General features: G+C 40.8%; 1 protein-coding gene across 3 annotated transcripts in view; it reads right to left on the minus strand.

Annotated features, from left to right (window-relative positions):
* The window catches only part of ADGRE3 (adhesion G protein-coupled receptor E3), a 41695-nt gene that overhangs the window by 4693 nt on the left and 14353 nt on the right, over positions 1–22649 (minus strand). Inside the window, exons 4-14 of one of the 3 annotated variants that reach the window (XM_027085007.1) lie at positions 21671–21826; positions 18329–18366; positions 13608–13788; positions 10646–10762; positions 9000–9184; positions 6740–6907; positions 5433–5630; positions 4911–5146; positions 4234–4300; positions 3922–4013; positions 1765–1933 (exon numbers count right to left, since the gene is read on the minus strand). In XM_027085007.1, coding sequence (XP_026940808.1) covers positions 1765–1933; positions 3922–4013; positions 4234–4300; positions 4911–5146; positions 5433–5630; positions 6740–6907; positions 9000–9184; positions 10646–10762; positions 13608–13788; positions 18329–18366; positions 21671–21826 — 1607 coding nt within the window. The remainder of the gene's footprint in view (positions 1–1764; positions 1934–3921; positions 4014–4233; positions 4301–4910; positions 5147–5432; positions 5631–6739; positions 6908–8999; positions 9185–10645; positions 10763–13607; positions 13789–18328; positions 18367–21670; positions 21827–22649) is intronic. The other 2 variants (XM_027085008.1, XM_027085009.1) reach the window with 2 other exon arrangements.

Raw genomic sequence — 22649 nt, forward strand, 5'->3', positions numbered from 1 at the left:
GAGAGAGAGAGAGAGAGAGAGAGAGAGAGAGAGAGAGAGAGAGAAGAGGAAGAGGAGGAGAAGGAGGGAGGAGGAAGAGGAGAAGGAAGAGGAAGAAGTATATCAGTCAGGACATGTTTTGCTGCAGTAATAAACGACCTCAAAATCTTAGTGGCCGAGCTCGACAAAGCTCAGCTGGACTATGTGTCTTCTTCATGGTATTTGAGAAGTACAAATAAAGAACTTGGGTGATTTTGTATTTCTTCTGGCTGCTGGAATATCTTTATTTGGCCATTGCACCTCCTGGCCTGGATCATGTAGATCCAAGTTTCATTGGGGTTTCAGTCTTTTACATTATATTTAATAGTTGCATAGTATCCTGTTCTATAGATGAGTATAACTTAACTAAATCTAAGTAGAAGTATGTCAACGTGGTTCAGTAGTATACAGCACGGTAGCATCTTGCCTGGGGTTCATTTCTAGAGCCAGCATGCAGTTCATATTACCCCTGAGCACCCCTTAGTAAGGAACCATCTTAGAGATTTATCTCAACAAGCCCACAGCAGCCAGTATTTCCCAAGTGTCAGACGCACACTGTTTCTTTTGTTCAGCTGCAGACACATGAATTGGCTTGTGTTTAGTAGCCATATTGAATACAAAATATATATCTTGAAAAACTGGAGGCTCACACTGTGAGATGCCTCAGGCACTGAGATGAACTGGGGGAAGAGTACAAATAAGTCTTTTGCATGGTGCTCACTCAAGTGCATACATCCACTGAGAAGAGTTGCTTACAGTTTTCTTTGGCTGTACATGTGGATGGATGGGTAGATGAATAGAAGGGTAGGTATATGGACAGATATGTGATTAAGCAAACATAGCACAACGTTACTTACAGAATCTAGGTGATCGGTATTGCATGTTCACTACATAATTCTTTCAACTTTTTCGTATATTTGAAAATGTTCATGATCAAATGTTAGAAAAACTATATTATTATGTAATTTCATTATAGAGCTATTAAAACATTAGTAGAGAGGATATACATCACATGGAAATGTGTTTAAGAATTCATGTTAAGTGGTGTGGTAGATTGCTTTATTGATCTCAGTTATTCACTCTTCTGTAGTAGCATTACACCCTGTCTTAGCTTCGTGGTGAATGGAGTGTTTTTCTCCAATTGACTTTGGGCTTGGACATGGGATCTTATTTGCCCAATGAAATATTGGTGGAGGTGATGCAAACAGAATCACCTTGAAATGGCCTTGCTCAGTAGAGCTTGCCTTCTTGTGATTTTGCCATTGTTATAAGAAGAACTTATGTTAGGGAGATGCTCCCCTTTCTCCCAAGCCTCAGGGTCACAAAGAACAGACCTGAACATGATCTTCATCCTGGAGCCAGGTCAAGCTGAGCCCAGCCAAGATCAGCTGAACCCCAGTCAACCTGCAGACTCCAGAATGAGAAAAGTAAATATTTGTGTTTAAGCCACTGAGATTTTTGAGGTTGTTTGTTACATGGCAATAGATGACTATTACGCATGGGATAGTTGAAGAAAAACATGGTATTTCCTTGATGCAGCAATTATTTACTTTCTGAAAGCCATTAATAAATTAATATTTCTTACAATCAATAGCATCTCACAGTAGAGAACATATAGGGAGTGTTTACACACTACTCACAAGTGCCTATGAAAATTTAGAGAATGTGGATTTGAATGTTTATTAAACTACGTATCTCCAAATGTTTCTTAATTTTAAAACAATAAAGAAAGAGGTCACAGTTTACCTGCTGGCTGAGGAGGCAGTAGACCAAGAAAATGAAGAAACCCTGAAGGCTGTTGATGATGGTGAAGAGGTAGGCCATGACACGGGCAGCTGAGCCCAACTGCAAGACGCCCAGACACCATGTGCATCCCAGGATGAAGAGCTGAGCTGTTGCTTTGAGTGTCAGCATCCTGAGGGAAGTAGTAATCAATAATGTAAAAAAGCTAATGATGGACATGAATACTTCTACAGCATTGTTGTTAACGGTGAAGACTCTGGAGCTAGAATGCCTGGGTTTAAATCCAAGGCAGCACTAACTGTGTGACCTTGGGCAAGTTACTGTCTGGCGTGTGTTTTTTTTTTTTTTTTTTTTTTTTTTAAATCATGTGGCTTGGGAGATCTTATTTCCCTGACTAGGGATCGAACCTGGGCCATGGCAGTGAAAGCGCTGAGTCCTAACCACTACACCACCAGGGAATCCCTACTTTTCTGTAACTCAGTTCCCTAATCTTTGTAATACTCCTATTTCATAGGGTTGCTGCAAAGATTAAATGAGACCTTAACATATGTAAAGTATTTAGGACAGTATATAGAACAAAATTAGTACCATACATACGTAAAGCATTCTAAAACTGCAAAGATAAAGCTCTTTATCTCTCTCTATATATATCATTTATAGATGGAGGGGTCAAAATGTGTGCTATTCAGGGGAACTACATTCAATATCTTGTAATAACCTATAATGGAAAAGGATCTGAAAAAGAATATACATATGTATGTGTGTAACTGAATCACTTTTTTGTACACCTGAAACTAACAGAACATTGTAATCAACTATGCTTCAGTGAAAAAGGAGTGTTTTTAATAATTACAATGCATCAACAAACATAACCTGGAACCATTCCAGGCAAACTGAGATGTAAGGTCACCCTACTTTTGTATCTATATATTCCTAATTTTAAAATATCATATTACATAAGTGAGAAAAGCTAGTTGAGGAACAATTTATGTAGTGATGCTATTGTATGTAAGTCTGTCTGTTCTACAGAAAATGCACAGAAAAAGTCCTGGGAAAATATCAGACATATCATATCATGCAGTTTGTTACCCCTGGATTCCCTGGGAGGTAAAAGTAGCAGGAAAAGAGGGAGTAAGCAACTTTCACTTTTAACTTTATATATTTTGAAAACTTTTGACAAGTAATGAACAAATAACAAATGTGTTATTGTTGTGATTACAATGAAAACCTCAACAAATTACATGTCAAATTAAGATGGATGCTGAGGTCTTCCCTGGTGGTGCAGTGGTTGAGAGTCCTCCTGCCAATGCAGGGGACATAGGTTTGTGCCCTGGTCCAGGAGGATCCCACATGCCATGGAGCAGCTGGGCCCGTGAGCCACAGCCGCTGAGCCTGCGTGTCCAGAGCCTGTGCTCTGCAATGAGAGAGGTCACAGCAGTGAGAGGCCCGTGTACCACAAAAAAAAAAAAAAAAGATGGATGCTGAAAAATAAAAGAAATACTCATAGTTCCCAGTTTTTTGAAATAGTATTATACAAAATATATTTTAACCTAAATCCTCCCTGAACCTATTGCCTCTTGTGCTGTGTGGCCAAAGCTGTATTCTTCCATTCTCCTCTTCTTCCGTTTAGTGTTAGATCGCTTCGCTTTTTGAGATTTATCAAGGACACAGGGCTACCCAGTTAGAGACTACATTTCCCAGGCTCCCTTGCAGCTAGGTGTCACCATGTGACCAAGGTCTAGCCAATGGGATATGAGCAAATGTGGAACTTGCAACTTTCATGTCAACTCCTTCCTGCATATGGGATACTGATAAAGACAACATCCTAGGGGATGGTGGGGCAACACAATAGAAAGAACGTGAGTCCCTGGATCACTCTGTGGAGCCGAGCTTCCCATTAGCCCTGGACTGTTTACCTCTGGCCTGTGGCGTGAGAATGAAATAAACTTCTATTTCACTCCCATTTTTGAGTCACAGAAATTTAGCCTGTACTCTAGTGAATACAGCTTCTCATTAATTGTGATAGTGGAAGATGGTAGTGGTCTTGCTAGTCCTTAGAGCCTGGCTGTGGGGTGTATGTCTGTGTCAATATGTAGGAGGGACCAGTAGGAAGTGAGTAGAGGAAAAGAGGGTTAGAAAATACCACTTGCTTCATCTTACTTTAGATTCTGGATGGTTGACACTTCACTGTTGAGGGAGGAAAGTTTTCTTTTCAAAATCCAAAGAACCAAGATAAAAAATACAAAATTCACCTGCAGGAATGACACAGACCATGTAGAATACAAGTTAAGATGTACTATGTCCACTGTAAATTGTACACAACTCCTACCTCCCTGAACATGGGTTTGAATTGGTAGCAGGTGGAAAAACCAAATCATACAACCGAGAAAATATATGTCCCTTGTGCTATCTTGCACCCATGTCTGGTGCTTCTTCTTAGGTCAGGAACATCAGAGCCACATATTCACTCACACAGATAATGGCACAGACGGGGACGAGGAAAGCCCAGATGAATTTCTGGTTCAGGTCGAGCCAGCAGCTGGGAAAAATGGGAAAAGGGACGCAAAGAGAGATCAGAGAAAGCACATGAAATGGATATGAAATGACACCTTTTCCTAACAGAGAATTTTCCAATGTCTCCTGAAAATGTCAGCTGACAATGAAGGCTTTAATTGTTCACTACCATGTGTTACTGCTACATTTTACAGGCACAGTCCTGTTAAATTTTCACACTAGTATTCTGAAGGTGGGACCATGGAGGTGACCATTATCCCCATTTCACTAATGAGGGGACTGAGAATTAAGGACTTGAGGTCACAAATTATGGGAGAGATAAAGTTGGGACCTAACTGCAAAATTCTCCCCTTCCAGGGCCCGTGAGCCATGGCCGTTGAGCCTGCGCGTCCAGAGCCTGTGCTCCGCAAAAGGAGAGGCCAAAACAGTGAGAGGCCCACAAACTGCAAAAAAAAAAAAAAAAAAATCTCCCCTTCCAGAGCCTCTTACATCATTTTTCCCTGCCTCACTGGGAAAGAGATTAGAACCCTTATACTCAAGGAGAAAGTAGAGTGCATTTGATGTGAATATCCCAATCATCACTATCAACACTGCCCTCAAATATGTCCATGGCACAGGGTGAGAGTCAAGCTCACTGATCAGATGTTCCATAAAGATGAGGCCTGGATGCTGCGGAAATGGTCACGATCACAGCCGGGACTCCGTAGCCCACTGGGAACATGAGCTTCTTCATGAACCTGTTGATACTGGAGTGGTTGACCACCGTCAGTTTGCGTGCAGTGAGGAAGAGGTACAGGCCCTCCAGCAGCATCCAGGTGAAGGAGGCCAGGTAGAGATAGTGCAAGGCACCTGCAATGATGGCACATAGCACCTGGGGAAGGAGGAAGGTGTCACCAGGAGGGATTGTCAGGGTGGAGCATGGCCCCAGGGCGTCTCTTTTGTACTGACATTGAGTTCAGAACACCTGGTATTAGACCAAGGTCATTGAAGGTAAAGGTGGTTGATAATCAACGGCAGCACTACTCACCTTGGTACATCTCCCCCAACCTCCCTCTGGGGCCCAAGGCTATTTTATTAAGGTGTCCAATGCAGCATGGCTCCATGAACTCAGCAAACACTGGAGGCAGGGCAGGGGTATTTTGGGACAGTACAAGTACCTTGATCTCAGTTCTATCGATGGCTGTTAGGAAGAGCAGGTGGGCCAGGAAGAGGCAGAGTGAGAGCTGCAGGTGGAGCGAAGTGCTGGTGCTCTGGATGGCTTTGCACAGCAGGAAGGTGAGGGCTGCCAGGAGGAGGCACAGCAGAGACAGGCTCAGCCCCACATAGGTGATCACAGTCAGTGTGGGATCCTTCTCCTGGGACACATCAGAGAGGACATCACAGTCACCCTTTCCTGCTCTGGGATTATACTCCCCCACCCCTTGGAATGTGGCATCCCAACATAGGCAGATCACCTTCAGCTCTGCAAGGAGGGGAGGGATGCAGGACTTCCTGTATGCTGTCACCCAGCCTATGTTATCAGTACTCTGACCCCTCGTCTAGGATATGTGTCCAGTCTGACCTTCTCCCACCACCTTTGCTGCTGCCACCCAAATCCTGACCACCATCATCTCTCTACCAGTCCACTCCTGCTGCACCACCATCCATTCTTGACCCAGGAGCCAGAGATTTCTTCTAATAACATAAGTATGCAGCATCCCTGATTCAAATTCTCTCTTGCCTTTCCATTGTAATTTGAATGAAATCCAAACTCCTGACCATAGCATTTGAAGTCTGATGCATTTTCCCTGTGCCCTTTTCTCCAACCTGAACTTTTCCACTTCCCTCTCATTCACTCTGCTCCAACCACATTTATTTCTGGAACACACCAAGTTTGTTCTCTCTCAGGACCTTGACACATACGTGTATCTCTTTTTGGGATGCTCTTCCCTGAAACCTTTTTTTTTTTTCATTGAGGTAACATCCAAATAATATAAAACTAACCATTTTACACAGTACAATTTAGTGACTTTTAGTACATTCACAGTGTTGTGCAACCACCACCTCTCTCTAGTTCCAAAACATTTGAATCACCCCAAAATAAAACCTCATGCCCATTAAGAAGTTACCCCCACTTCTCCCCTTCTCCCAGCCCCTAGAAACCATCAATTTGTTCTGTCTCTATGGATTTGCCTATTCTAGGCATTTCATATAACTGGAATCCTACAATATGTGGGCCTCTGTGTCTAACTTATTTCACACAGCATGATATTTTTGAGATTCACCCACATTGTAACCCCACTGACTTAATATTCAGATTTCAGCCTGAATAGTTAATTCTCCTCTAACCATGTTATCTAAAGTAGCACACTTCTGCAATCACTCCAGACACACGCTCTTTAAAAATTTTCCTTATAGCATTTATGGCCACCTAAGCAGGGCCTCCAAAAGGATTAGCTTGAGGAATTCAATGTTTACATCATACCTGTGTGTCGATGGCCATGAGGACAGCGAAACTGGACAGGTGAGTGGCATTGCATATACTGTGAGTCTTGTTTGCTTGTATCAGGAGACAGCCCTCCGTGGACCAGTGGCCGCCCTCCTTTGTACCTTTCCAGTAGACGCAGAAGACCTTTTTGATACTGGGCTTTATCTGAAAATAGAACAGGCTCATCATGTCCTTCCTTGGGAGGGACTGCTCTCAGAGTGTCAGTCTATGCTGGTGGGGTGCAAAGAGGTGACACCATGGGTTAGGAGAGATCAGGTAATTTCTATTTTAAGTGAAGAGGATGACCACCAGGAACCTGTCCGCGTAGTCCCAACTCTATTGGGATTCCACGTAACAGAAAATGAACCCACCTCTCTCTGGGAGCCAGAATTTTACAAGATGTCATTGGCTTCAGGACTTTATCCTCCAACACGGGAGTCAAATAAAAATAGAGTATAAGGCTCACTTAAATTTTTCTCCCAAATACTCTCTAAGCCAAATTTCCCTGATGTCTTCACATCAATTCTGCCCTGACCGCTTACAACACAATAATTGCTCATACAATGACAGGGGTAGTGTAGGGAAGAAACATTACCAGGAGACAATAAAGTTAGTTTTCAATCTCTCTTTTTTTTTTTTTGCCCCCAGGATGTCCATAGCAACACTTGATCGGGCCAAGGATGTGAGTTGGATGCTATCCTATTTGGCGGCTGTATCTCCTTTGATAATCCACTGGACCATCCCCAGATATCTTGCTCCACTTCCATTGCTCCATGCCATACATCAAAAATTCCATTCCTAGATTTTATGCATCAGATGGAGAAAACCTACCTTTCCTCACCTTCTCCCACTTAATTCTTATTTTCTTAAAAATTAAAAAAAGTTTGATTTATTTTTTCCAGCCTTATTGAGATTTAATTGACATATAACATTGTGTAAGTTTAAGGTGTATGTAATGATTCGATATATGTATATATTGCAAAATGATTATTACAACAAGGTTAGTTAACATCCATCACTTCACATATTTACAATTTTTATTTTGTGGTGAAAACTTTTAAAAGCTACTCTCTTAGCAACTTTCAAATATACCACACAGTATTGTTAACTAGAGTTAACTAGAGTCACTATTCTCTCCATTACATCCCCAGAACTTATTCATCTTATAACTGGAAGTTTGTAACATTTGATCACGATTACCTCTTTCTCCCACCTTCTGTCGCTGGCAACCACCAATCTGTCCTTTGTTTCTATGAGTTTGTTTTTACAGATTCCACATATATATGAGATCAGTCAGTATATGTCTTTCTCTGTCTGACTTATTTCACTTGGCCATAAGGTCTTCAAGGTTCATCCATGTTGTCAAAAAAACGGCAAGATTTCTTTCAACTCTCACTTTCTAAACAGTTACTATGTCTGGCTATTAACCCTCCTGCCTTTAAGAGTTTGGGCAGAGAATGGGAAAAGGCAATGAATTATATAAAAGTTTTTCTTCTGATTGAATTATGTAGTCTTAATAATTAATTCCAGGCTTTTGTGCAAGAATAAACACTATGTCTCAGTTCAAATTTCACAGATGTAGGAGGTACCGGCAATTAAAAAAATTCCACGAACTAGAATGATGCTGCCCAAGAGAAATATCATATGAGTCACTTATGTAATTTGAAAATTTCTACTACCACATTAAAAAAGGAAAAGAGGGCTTCCCTGGTGGTGCAGTGGTTGAGAGTCCGCCTGCCGATGCAGGGGACACGGGTTCGTGCCCCGGTCTGGGAAGATCCCACATGCCGCGGAGCGGCTGGGCCCGTGAGCCATGGCCGCTGGGCCTGCGCCTGTGCTCGGCCACAGCAGGGAGAGGCCCGCGTACCGAAAAAAAAAAAAAAAAAAGGAAAAGAAACAGGTCAAATTAATTTTAATAAAATATTTTATTTAAAGCACTATATTCAAAATAATATCTTTTAATATGTCAATATAAATCAATACATGTAATCAGTGTAAAATTATTGAGATGCTTAACACATTGTTTTTCTTACTAAGTCTTCAAAGTCTGGAAATACTGAATCTAAACCTGGAAATACTAAGTCTTCAAAATCTCAGTTCAGACTCACCATATTTCAAATGCTCAATAACTGTAGTTGGCTCCTGGCTATGATGTTGCACAGTGCAGGTCCAGAATGATTGACTTGGGAGTATTTAAAAATTGTTTGGTCTAACATCCATGAAACCTAAGCAAGTACAAATTGTAGCTTTCACCCACCTGCACGTGCTGAAAACTTAGAGTCACAGGCTGGGAGAGAGATGTGTTCCTTTGGGGTCCAATAGCGGCACTCACTACCTGGGAGTTCAGGTAAACTTGATCTTTCTCATTCACCTCTTCAAAAAATGTTGCATTTATGATGTTTCCAAGAGAAGAGTATGAAATAAAGGCAACTGCGCTGGGACCTGAGGAAACAGAATAATGGAGTCTTAAAAAGTGCCACCATTCCTTCTGTTGCCCTTTCCCACTCCATACCTGACAGACTCCCATGATCGCCACCCCTGTGCTCAGCTGTGTCTAGGATGTTTACTTTTCCTTTCCTGCTCTTCCTACCCAAATATTCACAACTCCTCCTCAAAGACCCATCTCCAACCCAGCCTCTGGCTCGGGAAGTCTTCCCTAGATCCTCTGGCAGCTTGATGTGTCTTTCTCCAAATTCGTATTTCAAGTGCAGTCCCTGCCGTGCCAAAGAGAATTCAACTGTCCATTAATTATTTCCTGTGGATTAATCCTATTTTTCCAACAGGCACTAAACGTACTGAGTAACTAATACCAGATACTTCATTTGGAAACCACAGGGCTCCTAGCACAGTGCCAAGCATGTGGTAAATGGTGAATTCTTTGAAAACATCTTTATTTTCTAAAAAAGTTTAACTTATATTTCAAACACTTAGAAAACTATAAAAAAGACATACAGACATTTACACTCGGATTTAAAATATATTATAGTTTTGTCGTATTGGCTTCAGAATTATGTATTTTTTTAAGAAATAAAATGTTTTAGATATGGCTAAAGATCCCACTATTATTTCATTCTCTTTCTTCCTTCTCGAGAAATAACCACGGACTTGAAGTGGAAGTGTGGCCTTTCCATGAATACATTTGTAATTTTACTACATAAGCATGTTTCCATTATAATATACAGTATTGTTTTCTGTGTTTAAAAATTCACATAAATGGTATCCTACATTGGGTATTCTTTTTTTTTACTTTTTTTAAAAAATTATTTTATTTATTTTATTTTTGGCTGCATTGGGTCTTCGTTGCTGCGCGCGGGCTTTCTCTAGTTGTGGAGAGTGGGGGCTACTCTTTGTTGTGGTGCGCGGGCTTCTCATTGCGGTGGCTTCTCTTGTTGCAGAGCAACTCAAGCTGCAACAACTCTTCCCTGGGTCTTCAGCCTGCTGGCTAGATTTTAGACTTGCTACCCTCCACGATCACAGGAGCTAATTCCTTAAAATCTCTGTCTTTGTCCCTGTCTCTCTCTCCATACACACACACAGCCCCCACTGGTTCTGTTTCTCTGGAGAACCCTGACTGATACACCTACTGATGCTTCCTGGGATCATCTCCCAAATAAAATCATTACAACTGAACTCCTTATACTTGTCCATGGACTGCTTCTGAGTGAACCTAAACTGAGACCCAGGTAGAACAGCCCCTCAACTGCAAAGAAGCCTCTTTCATGCTGAAGAATAGAAAGCCTCTAGTTTAAGAAGATTTTTGTTTTTAAGGAAAAGACTCAAATGACACAGTTTTAGGGTAACAGACCCATTAGGGAGGAGCCTATTGTGGACCTTTCCTTACTACTCACACAGTGATATTGCTCTGCATGTCTTAGGGATTCTGCATGCAGCCACCACATGTACCTTGTGTATTTCCCTGGATGATGTCACTGCAGCTGATATTCATGGAGTTCATTAGGGCGCTCAAGTTGAAGATGACTCCTGTGGAGCAATTGTCTGTAACAACTCGAGTTTCAACAGCTGGTAGGAAAAACAACGGGCAAGCTTACCATTATTATAAGTTTTAAAAATGTGCATAGCTACACAAACAGCTCAAATTTACTGAATGTCTAAGATGTGCCAGGCACTGGACTAAGATCCTTATACATCATCATCTTATAACAGCATCATATAACGCCATGAGGAACCATTGTTCAGATGAGGAAACTGAAGTTCAGAATTTAAGTACGACTCTAACTCCTGAAACCAAGTTCTTAAATAATATTCTCTAGCATATTGTCTTTGAAGCAACAATTCTGTTTCTCGGAATTTATTCTAGGAGAACAATCATGGATAAGAGGACAGAATTAGCTACAAGAAAGATGTAGCTAATTTCACAACAGCGAAGACGATAATGGTGAAAAATGGGAAGTGACCTAAATGTTTAAGAAGGAACTGATTAAATAAGTTATGGCTTATCTCTTTAATGGGGAACCATGCTTCCAATAAAAATGAAGTCACAGAAAAGCAGGAAATAAGGGAATTCCCTGGCGGTCCAGTGGTTAGGACTCCACGCTTCCACTGCAGGGGGCAGGGGTTTGATCCCTGGTCGGGGGAACTAAGATCGCGCAAGTCACATGGCATGGCCAAAAGAAAAAAAAAAAAGAGCAGGAAATAAGCTCATGAAAATATTTATCTTAAAAATCAGAGAGTCTGAGACTGGTCATGAGTTGGAAATTATTCAATCTGGATGATGAGTGCAGTAGGCTTATTATGTCTCCTTTTTTTACGTTTAAAAAAAGTTAAAAAGAAGCAAGTAACAAAATAGCACTTAAAGAATGATACTATTATGAAGTAGATAGGAATATAAAAAATGATACTATTTAAATAAAACTTTATAATACTAAAGAGTGGAAAGTAGAATAATCAAAGTTATAGCAATTACCAGCCCTAGTTGTAAGTGTATTATATGCAGCATTATTATCTCATTTTATAGATGAAAAGACTGAAGCCCCTGAGGTAAGGGTACTGGTCATCGATTAAACAGTTAGGAACTGGCCAAATCAGGAAAGATGAGAGTTACTCGTAATCTGGTTTAATTTTGAAAGAAATTGTGCAGATTCTGGTTTCCCAGGAAGGTTAGACACTGAATTTTATTTTATTAAAGCAATTTAAAAAATTATTATTTTTATAAAGTATAAAGTACTTTATCATGCAAGTTGGTAAAACAAAATGGTTAGTTAGGCATACACAAATACACTGACATCTCTGAGCTGAATAAAAAGCACAGCAAACAGCATTTCTGGAGGCCAATATAGTGATATGTATCAAAAGTCTATAAAATGTTTTTTTCCCTTTGACCTAACAATTCCTCTTCTATGAATTTATCCTAAGAAAACATCAAACAAACACACAGATAAATTTTCAATGGTCTTTGTCGCAGGGTTGTTTGGTAACAACCTGCATTTACCAGAATAGGGAAATAAATAAATTATATAAATTATTTTATATTTTTATTATATATATTTTTTATTTTATATATTTATTTTATTATATATATATTTTTTATTATATTTTATTAAATAAATTATTTTTAACTATAAATAAATATATAGTATAAATAAATTATATATACAATGTAACTCTATAAGCCATTGAAGACAGTAACATAGATAATGATGATGTATATGACTTACATGGAAAGATGTTATTAATGTAGTGAGTGAGAAAGCAGGTTGTGCAACCGTATGTAAATTGTAACATACACAACAAACATGTGTCTCTTCATCAGACATGTAACTACATGGGTATCAGATTGGAGGATTGGGTTGTGGGCAGATTTGGCTGGTCTCAATTTAGTTTTGTGTACATGTTTTTTCCTAATTTTAAAAAAATTTAATACTTGGCTTTGCTATGGTATTTTATTTATTTTTATTTTCAAAAACAAAAATTGTATATATTTATGGTGTACAGTATGAAGACTTGACACACACATATACATAGTGAAACGATTACCAAGGTCAAGCTAATTGACATATCATCTCATCACATAGATATATAATGAATATGTATGACTAGTATAGTAAAAGTATTTCTTTTTTTGGCTGCGCTGCGTGGCTTGCGGGATCTTAGTTCCCCGAACTCAGGTCCCGGCAGTGAAAGTGCCGAGTCCTAACCACTGGACCACCAAGGAATTCCCTAATAAAAGTATTTTTATTTTAAAAATATGTAGTAAGATGTTCCTTCTGGGATGGTTTAAGTAGCATCCTTGTGACGTGTGCTGTTGAGTTATGTAAGCACTGGTTGAAAAAAAACCAAAAACCTAACTTCAAGCCAGAATCCCAGACTCAGGATTAGAAACCACTGACAATTTTTATCTATTTAAAATTTTTTTTTAATTTTTTAAAATTATTTTTATTAAAAAAAATTGTTGGCCATGTCAGGCGGCTTGTGGGATATTAGTTCCCAGATCCACCCGGGTCCTGGCAGTGGAAGCACTGAGTACTAACCACTGGACCACCAGGGAATTCCCCCACTGGCAATTTTTAAAAACAGCTCTATGGAGGTGTAATTGATGTACACAAAATTGCATGTATTAGAGTGTACAACTGGATGAGTTTCATTGAGTGTATACATCTGTGAAACCACCACCACAATCAAGGTAGAGAGCATTTCTAACACCCCCAACAATTTCTCCAAATTTTTCTCATGCCCTTTTTTCATCCCTTCACCTTTCCTCTCCTCCCTGTTACTATAGATTAGTTTGCATTTTCTAGAATTTTATATTAATGGACTCAGGCAGTACTTATTTACTTTTCTAATTGCTCAATCCAAACCCCAGTTAGTAACCACACCCTGTGTGTATCATGCCTTATTGTCTTCTTACCCACAGTACGGTTTTGGACTTTCTGGAGTTTTTGGTCTGGGGCTTTCAAGGCAGCTTCTAGAACAACTGATTCAATATTCTGGAGAATAGATGTGAACGTGGTTGTGTTTTTTGTCTTTTCCGTTCCCCATACAGTCTCATTGGTGAGAAGTGACTCGATATTCTCAACAACCTGTTGCAACTTTGAAGAGAGAAAGAATTTTAAAAAATCCAATCTGACAGAGGGTCAGAAGAAAACACAAGAAAGCAGGTGCTGGAGCCAGACAACTAGTTTAACTCCTGACCCCACCATTCACCTGCTGAGCAACCTTGGGAAAGTCACTCAATCGCTCTGTGCCTCAGATACCCTGTTTAGAATGAGGACAGAACTAAGACCCCATAGAGTTTTGGGGAAGAGTAAATAAGTGAAGAGATGCTACGTTTTTAGAACAGTGTCTGTGCCTGGTAAACACCATATAAGTGTTAGTTATTATGAACATCTTTTACCAACAAGGAAGTGGTAAGGTTTCTAGAAATAGACCAGTGGTTCTTAACTGGGGGTGATTTTGATCCCCAGGGGATCAAGTTAGTGACAATTTAGGACATTCATGATGTGGAATCATCACCTCTATGTAGTTCTAAAACATTTCCATCATCCCCAGATAAAACCCATTAAAGAGTTACTCCCCATTCTCCCTTCCCCAAGCCTCTGGAAAGCACGAATCTGCTTTCTGTTTCCATGGACTTACCTATTCTAGACATTTCATATAAATGGAATCATACACGATGTGATCTTTTGTGTCTGACTTCTTTCACTAAACATAATGTTTTTAAGGTCATCCATGTCGTAGTGGGAATCAGAATTTCAATTTTTTATGGCTGAATAATATTCCACTGTATGGATATACCACATTTTATTCATCCATTCATCTGTTGATGGTCATTGGGGCCATTTCTGCCTTTTGGCTATTGTGAATAGTGCTGCTAAGAACATAGGTGTGCAAGTATCTATTTGGGTCCCTGCTTTCTTCTTTCTTCTTTTTTTCTTCTTTTTCTTTATTTTATTGAAGTATTGTTGATTTACAATGTGTTAATTTCTCCTGTACAGCGAAGTGATTTAGTTTTATATACATTCTTTTTCATATTCTTTTCCATTATGGTTTATCACAGGATACTGAATATAGTTCTGTGTGCTATAAAGTAGGACCTTGTTGTTTATCCATTCTACAATATATATAATAGTTTGCATCTGCTAATCCCAAACTCACTTTCCATACCTCCCTTACTGCCCTCCCCCCTCCTTGGCAATCAAAAGTCTGTTCTCTATGTCTATGAGTCTGTTTCTGTTTTGTAAATAAGTTCATTTGTGTCATACTTTAGATTCTACACGCAAGTGATATCATATGGTATTTGTCTTTCTCTGTCTGACTGACTTCACTTAGTATGATCATCTCTAGGTCCATGCATGTTGCTGCAAATGGCATTATTTCATTCTTTTTATGACTGAGTAGTATTCCATTGTATATATATACCACATCTTCTTCATTCATCTGTCAATGGACATTTAGGTTGTTTCCATGTCTTGGCTATTGTGAATAGTGCTGCTATGAAATAAGGATGTATGCATCTTTTGGAAATATACTTTTGTCCGGGTATAGGTTTGGGTCCCTGCTTTCAGTTCTCTTGGGTATATTCCTAGGAGTGGAATTGCCGTGTCACCTGGTAATTCTATGTTTAATTTTTTGAGGAACGTGGCAATGACATTTTATAAAGAAATGCTCCTGTTGATAACATGATTATTTGTTCATTACTTCAATGAACAGTTGCTGAACTCCCAATGTGGGCTTGGTCTGATTCCTGCCCTCAAGAAGCTCACTGTCTAGAGGGTGACAGCACACCATGTAAATATTATCAGTCTGACGGAGATAATGATGGATAACATAGATGGAACATGTATTCTGGGTCAGGCACTGTGCTAAATACTACACATATATTATCTCATCTAAACTGCTCATCTATCCAAGGGTGCCATTACCACCCCTGTCTTACAGATGAGTAAATTGATCTTGAAGAGCGTGATGGTTAATTTTATGTTTCAGCTTAACTGGGTAATGGGTTACACAGATATTGGTCAAGCATCATTCTGGGTGTGTCTGTGAGGGTGTTTCTGGATGAACTTAACATCTGAATGGATAGATGAAGTAAAGTAGATTGTCCTTCCTGTTGTGGCTGGGGATCATCCAGTCAGTTGGAGGCCTGACTAGAATAAGAACTCTGAGGAAGGGATTTTCCTCCTGCCTGCCTGACAGTTCCAGCCTTGAGCTGGGACATTGTTTTCTTCCTTCAAACTCGAACTGAAACATCGGCTCTTCCTGGGTCTCAGACCTCTGGATTCAAACTGGAACTACACAATCAACTCTTCTGGGTCTTCAGCTTGTCGACTGCAGATTTCGGGGCCTGTCAGCCAATTCCTTATAACAAATCTCTTTATATCTTTTCCCCTATTGGTTCTGTTTCTCTGGATCACTTGCCATTGTGGTGCTGGGATTCAAACCTCTTTCTACACTTCTAAACCCCACATCCCCTACTGTAAGAACATAGTGGGGGGATATTAACTAAGCTGGAGGAGTTTAGGGAGGCCATCCAGGAGGACACGACACCTGAATTGAGTCTTTTTTAAATTAATTAATTAATTATTTTTTTATTGGCTGCGTTGGGTCTTCATTGCTGCGCGTGGGCTTTCCCTAGTTGTGGCGAGAGGGGGCTACTCTTTGTTGCGGTGCACGTGCTTCTCATTGTGGTGGCTCCTCTTGTTGCAGAGCATGGGCTCTAGGTGTGCGGGCTTCAGTAGTTGTGGCGTGCAGGCTCTAGAGCACAGGCTCAGTAGATGTGGTGCACGGACTTAGTTGCCTCGAGGCGTGTGGGATCTTAGTTCCCAGACCAGGGAACTAAGCTCATAGGCTCATAGGCTCTAGAGTGCAGGCTCAGTAGTTGTGGCGCACGGACTTAGTTGCTCTGCAGCATGTGGGATCTTCCCGGACCAGGGCTCGAACCTGTGTCCCCTGCATTGGCAGGTGGATTCTTAACCACTGCACCACCAGGGAAGTCCCCTGAATTGAGTCTTGAGTAAGGAAGAATGGGAGGAACCAGCCAGGTGAGGAACTGGGAAAAGGAGTTTCAGGTTGAGAGAACAGCATGTACTTGGAGGCTTGGAGCTTGGGAGGGCAAGGCATGAACAGTTTCTCTGGAGTAGAGCAGGGTGAGGGTGGGGAGTAGGGCAAATAAGGGACAAGTCCATTCTGCTAGACTATAGATTCTCAGAGACATGGATCGTTCTTTTTGTTAAAATTCAGAGTCAGTTTACAGACACTAAATGATTACTACCTATCAGGCATCTTTTTGGTTTCTCTCTCTTAATTGTCCTACAATATCCATTTCCCCCTCTTACTTTTAATAATTGAATGAATTCCTCAAATTTTATCTGGGCCATGCTACCCAACCACAGACCATATTGTCCCAGCCTCCCTTGCAGCTAGGTTTGGCTATGATATATGCGACTTCTGGGTTGTCACCTTAAGACATGTCTCTAGGGACTTCCCTTGTGGTGCAGTGGTTAAGACTCTGCCTGCCAATGCAGAGGACATGGGTCCGAGCCCTTGTCCGGGAAGATCCCACATGCTGCAGAGCCACTAAGCCCATGCACCACAACTACTGAGTCTGCGCTCTAGAGCCCGTGAGCCACAACTACTGAGCCTGCACTCTAGAGCCTATGAGCCACAACTACTGAGCCCGTGTGCCTAGAGTCCATGCTCTGCAACAAAAGAAGCCACTGCAATAAGAAGGCTGCGCACCACAACCAAGAGCAGCCACTGCTCTCCACAACTAGAGAAAGCCTTTGCACAGCAATGAAGACCCAATGCATCCAAAAAAAAAAGAAAGAAAAAAGACATGTCTCCAAGGAAGTTATCCTGACATTATTAGCATATCATGTAGTGAGTAGATGAGGAGACAGGCCCTCTCTCTATTCTCCCCTCTTCACCTTGTACTCCCGAGAACTTGCCCTGAGCACCCTCTTCCCTCTGTCCACCAGTACGAATGCAGCATTGCAGCAACCCAGCTTTGGCTATGCAGTTGAGGACAAGATGCCAGGGGATGATGGAGTAACAGTATGGAAAGACCATGGGCACACTTAATGGACTCGTGGAGCAGAATCCCTTCACCAGCCTGGATTCCTTGCCTCTGGACTGATAAGTCAGAAAATAATAAAAATCTATCTTTTTAAAGCCATTGGATATTTGGGCCTCTTTGTTACAACAGCTCAGCATATCCTAATACAGTCTTGCTTAGTCTGTCTTTCTTGGTTTGGGATAGATCTTCTCTTTAGGGGGCAGACACACACATACCTATATATACATACACATACACCCTTATTTACATACATGCTGTATCTATCTATCTCTATAGTGAGATATGTAGCAATAAACATAGTGATGTACATGTATATATCATAGTTATACATAATACATATTAGATAACATTATAATAATATAATTAACACATATTATAATTAACATATATCAAAATATGTTGTCATAATATATATCATATATTTTATATTATCATATATATGGTATATGACATATAGCACACATATAATATATAGTATTCACCTCCATTTGCTAGCTTTGAGATTTGTAAATATTTGTTACCTGACTAGGTTCCAGGATTCAGCTTCCACTCACCTCTTTCGTGCCATTGGTTGTCTCTGGGGGGGTGGTTTCTGAAAGAGACAACAAAGGATGTTACTGTCGGAATTGAAAGTTAAAGGGTGGAGAGGTTGGCAGGTAAGGTGGGTAACTTTGCATCTAGAAGGTCTGAACTCATATACTTTATGTTTCCTGACAAGGTCATTTGCTCTTTTGGGGGATCAGAGTCCAAATTCCCTGTTGTGGCATAGAGCAGTGTTTTTCAACTTATTTTGCCTCCAAGGGACCCTGGCAATGGCTGGAGATATTTTTGGTGGTCACTCATGACTTGGGGTGGGGGATGCTACAGGCATCTAGTGGGTGGAGGCCTGGGATGCTGCTCAACACCCTACAGTGCACAGAATGGCTTCTGACCACAAAGAATTATGGGGCCCAAATGTCAATACTGCTGTGGTAGAGATACCTTAGCATAGAGGAAGTGGAAAATTGCAAGCTCCAAATTCTTTCATTCAGACCTGGCTGAACATTATAACTGAAATGGCTGAGGAAACAGAAAATTAGGTGCTTCAGGTTTTAAAATTCAGCCTGGCTGGGAATTATAACTGAGACTAGAATGTCAGTTTATGATCTTCAGCTGTTAATGGGACCTTGGTATATTGCTTCTTGTATTGTACGTTGTGAGGATAATCATCTCTATTTTAGAAAGACGAGAAAAGTCTAGCAAATGTTTACATACCTGTTACCATCATACTGAGGTTAAATCTATACTTATTCTGTGTCTTGGTTTTCAGCTGAGTCTATTTGCTAAAAAGAGCAAAGAGTTTTCCTGTACATTGAAGTTTTTGTCTTAAGAGTTCAAGAACTTTTACTTACAGCCTGAGTCTGAAAATGTTTGTTATTGGAAACCACGTTCATTGTAGAAAAACATGCTTTTGGCTGAAAGCTGTATACATTTTTTGTGAGGGCTTTCTTGGACCTACCAACCTTGGTGATAACTAACCCTGGATGGACTCAATCCATACAAAAGAGCTCTTAAAATTAGAAAATGTCTTAAAATTAGGAAAATAACTAAGGCATTTCTCTTTCTTGTTAGATAAGGTGAGTTTAACAGATTAACATCATAACCCAGGCAAAATCTCAGCCTGTTTATACATTGTCAACAGAGGTGCCTGCTGCCTAGTAAAACGCTAATTCACTTTGGCTTCAATCATATTCTTTCACTCATTTACTCATTAATTCATGTAACAACTATTTATTGATTGTCTGAATTAGTGGTGGACTTATGGCACAGCAACCCCTTCCTACGCACCCCATGCTCATTTCTGTCACCTTCCCCACCTGGACCTCAGTCTCACACTTGGAGCGCGTGCAGCTCCAAGACCCTGGTGTGGGCTCCAGCTTGAGACTTGGGGAAATAGCGTAACCTGGGCCTGAATCTTGCAGGAGCACCTCCCATTGGTGGACAACATACTTTTGATATTAAAGAGAAACCTGAACTTTCCCAGACCTTTCTAACAGGAGCAGGGGTGTTAACGTAGTTTGGTTTTCCTGAGAATCAGATGAAAAGCTAGCAATATTAGCAAATACTTATAGGTACTGCACTAAATGCTTTAAATGGTACTATCTCATTTAATCCCTGCAATAGCCCTCTGAGGGCTGTATATCTTCCAAATTGCCAGCTCTCATCAGATGGACCCAGCTTTTGGATCCTGCTAATACCACTTCCTCTTCTGTCCCCCTAGGTACAGGATGGCTACAGATTTCTGCTCTTGCTAATCCCTGGGTTGCTTCACTGTCCTTTTGACTTCTCAGCTCTTCCTTCACCAGCACCAATTCTCTATATGAAATTACTTATGTTTAAAAGACCTAGTGTGTTTCTGTTTTCCAGGCTTGATCTTGACTGATAAAGAGGAATAACTGATTATTACTATTATTATTATTATTGCACCAAAAAAACATGTGTTGTCCCTTTTATGGCTTCCCTGAGACCCATGCTGCAGTGTAGCAAGTGGCTGAGTGTGGACTCTCAATATAGGCTGACCTAAGCCTATCATCTTAAAAATCATCTTATTAGTTGGCAGACCTTGAACAAGTTACTTAACTTTTGGGTGCTTCAGTTTCTTTCTTTCTTTTTTTTTTTTTGCGGTACGTGGGCCTCTCACTGTTGTGGCCTCTCCCGTTGCAGAGCACAGGCTCCGGACGCGCAGGCTCAGCGGTCATGGCTCACGGGCCCAGCCGCTCCGCGGCATATGGGATCTTCCCAGACTGGGGCACGAACCTGTGTCCCCTGCATCGGCAGGCGGACTCTCAACCACTGTGCCACCAGGGAAGCCCGCTTCAGTTTCTTTATCTGTAATAACAGTGCTTACCTCATGTAATAAATGAAATAATGAATGTAAAGCACTTGGTGTTGTACCTGGCACATAGTACAAATGAAATAAATATTATCTATCAGTATTATTGTTTCTCCACAAATCAGTTTCCTAGAATTTAGCTTTAAAGACCCTCTCTCTTATGATTTCAACTGTAGTCAATACCTCATGGATAGTCTGCCAAGTCCCATGTTTCTTATGTATAGATCTTCTCCATCTATATGATTTCTATGACAGTGATCATGCTTATCCAAGGTCACAGATCTGAGGGTAGGCATATGACTCAAATTGGGCCAATTTGTACATTTCCAAGTAATATGCAATTATGTCCAAGAGAGAATCAATTGACCCTTCTTTGGGTGGTTGGATCAATAAAAATGGTAAGATTTGGAGCTGTTGGTGGCCAGATTTCCTGTCTTGTGGACAAGGAGTCAGAAAAGGCAGTTTGCAATGAAAGAGAGGAAAGGAGCAGACCCAGAGTATGAGAGACTGGGGTGCCCTGACAGTGTTTGGTCCCCAGCTTCAGTTCATTCCATAATCCCAGCTGTATTATTGCCGTTGAGTTCCAAGACGTTTCCACGCATCTTTATCATAAACCCATCTTTTCTGCTTAAGTTAGCCTGAGTGGGTTTCTTTACTTTGCAATTCAAAGAATCTTCTCTCAGCCACAACCCTGTCACCTCCATCTCCAACTTGCCTTCTTCTTTTTTTGTTTTTGCCGCACTGCACTGCTTGTGGGATTTAGTTCCCCGACCAGGGATTGAACCCAGGGACATGGTAGTGAAAGGGCCCAGTCCTAACCAGTGGACCACCAGGGAACTCCCTCACTTGGCTTCTTAACCCCATTATTTCTCTAAACTTCCTTCTTTCCTTTTCCCCTCCTCCTTCCATCACCCATTTCCCTCCAGAAAATAGACATGTCCTGGCCCCACCACAAGTATATATTTTCTGGTGTTAGACTCAATTAAAAATTAGAAAGGAGACAAGAAGACAAGAATTTTCTTACTCTGACAAGTGTTCTCATTGGAATTATTGAATTGTGCTTTCCCAGGGAGGGCTTTATATCCAGCCTTACAGTGACAGTAGAAACTTCCTTTGGTATTCTGACATTCAGCATTCACACCACAATATATACTAATGGGTGGTGTACATTCATCAATATCTGGAACACAAAGGAGAAATTTGGTTATTCATTTGACAAAGATTTATTGAACATCTAAATATGTGCCAGAAGCTATATCCTTTCCATCAGGGTCTATCCTGGCTTTCCAAAACAACTCAGTTAAGGTAATGGTTGTCTTTGTTCTGTCCTTTCTTCGTTGATTTTGGTTGGGTTCTCCAAGAAGCAGACATTGAGACAAGGATTCAAGTTCAAGTACTTTATTTGGGAGATGGTCCCAGAAAACACTGGAATGGAAATGGTGAAATGAAACAGGGAAGGGAAGGCAGAAAATAAAGGGGGTATTATCCAGGAAATTTCTACTGTGGGCGACTGAGGCTCAATTCCTCTGGGAACCTCTGAGAGGCAGTGTAGAGCATGCACTTCAGGTAAGCCTACCTGAGGGGTGAGGGAGCTGGGGTATTTATCCACAAAATCTTATTTATTGGTGGAGGAATGTTCCCAGGGAATGTAAACCCTCCAGTACTTCCATTTGTCCTGAGTGTGGACTGAGTGGTCTTCAGTAGCCAGAGAAAGCCTCAGACTTGGTGTACAAAGGAATGAAAAATGCCAAGGGCATATAGATGGGATACTGACCATGTTTGTATCTCCCCCCTACCCCCAGTTCATATGTTGAAGCCCTAACTCCTAGCGTGGCTGTTTTTGGCGATGGGGCCTCTTAGGAGGTAATTGACGTTAAATGAGATCATAAGAAAGGGGCCCTGATCTGATAGGAGTAGCATCCTCATAAGAAGAGACACAGGAGTGCTACTCCAAACCATTGTTTCTGCCCTTATGCCCAGTGAGGAAAGACCATGTGAAGATA

The sequence above is a fragment of the Aethalodelphis obliquidens genome, unplaced genomic scaffold, assembly GCF_003676395.1.
Source record: "Aethalodelphis obliquidens isolate GAN/ISIS:26980383/991018 unplaced genomic scaffold, ASM367639v1 scaffold53, whole genome shotgun sequence".
Classification (NCBI taxonomy): domain Eukaryota; kingdom Metazoa; phylum Chordata; class Mammalia; order Artiodactyla; family Delphinidae; genus Aethalodelphis; species Aethalodelphis obliquidens.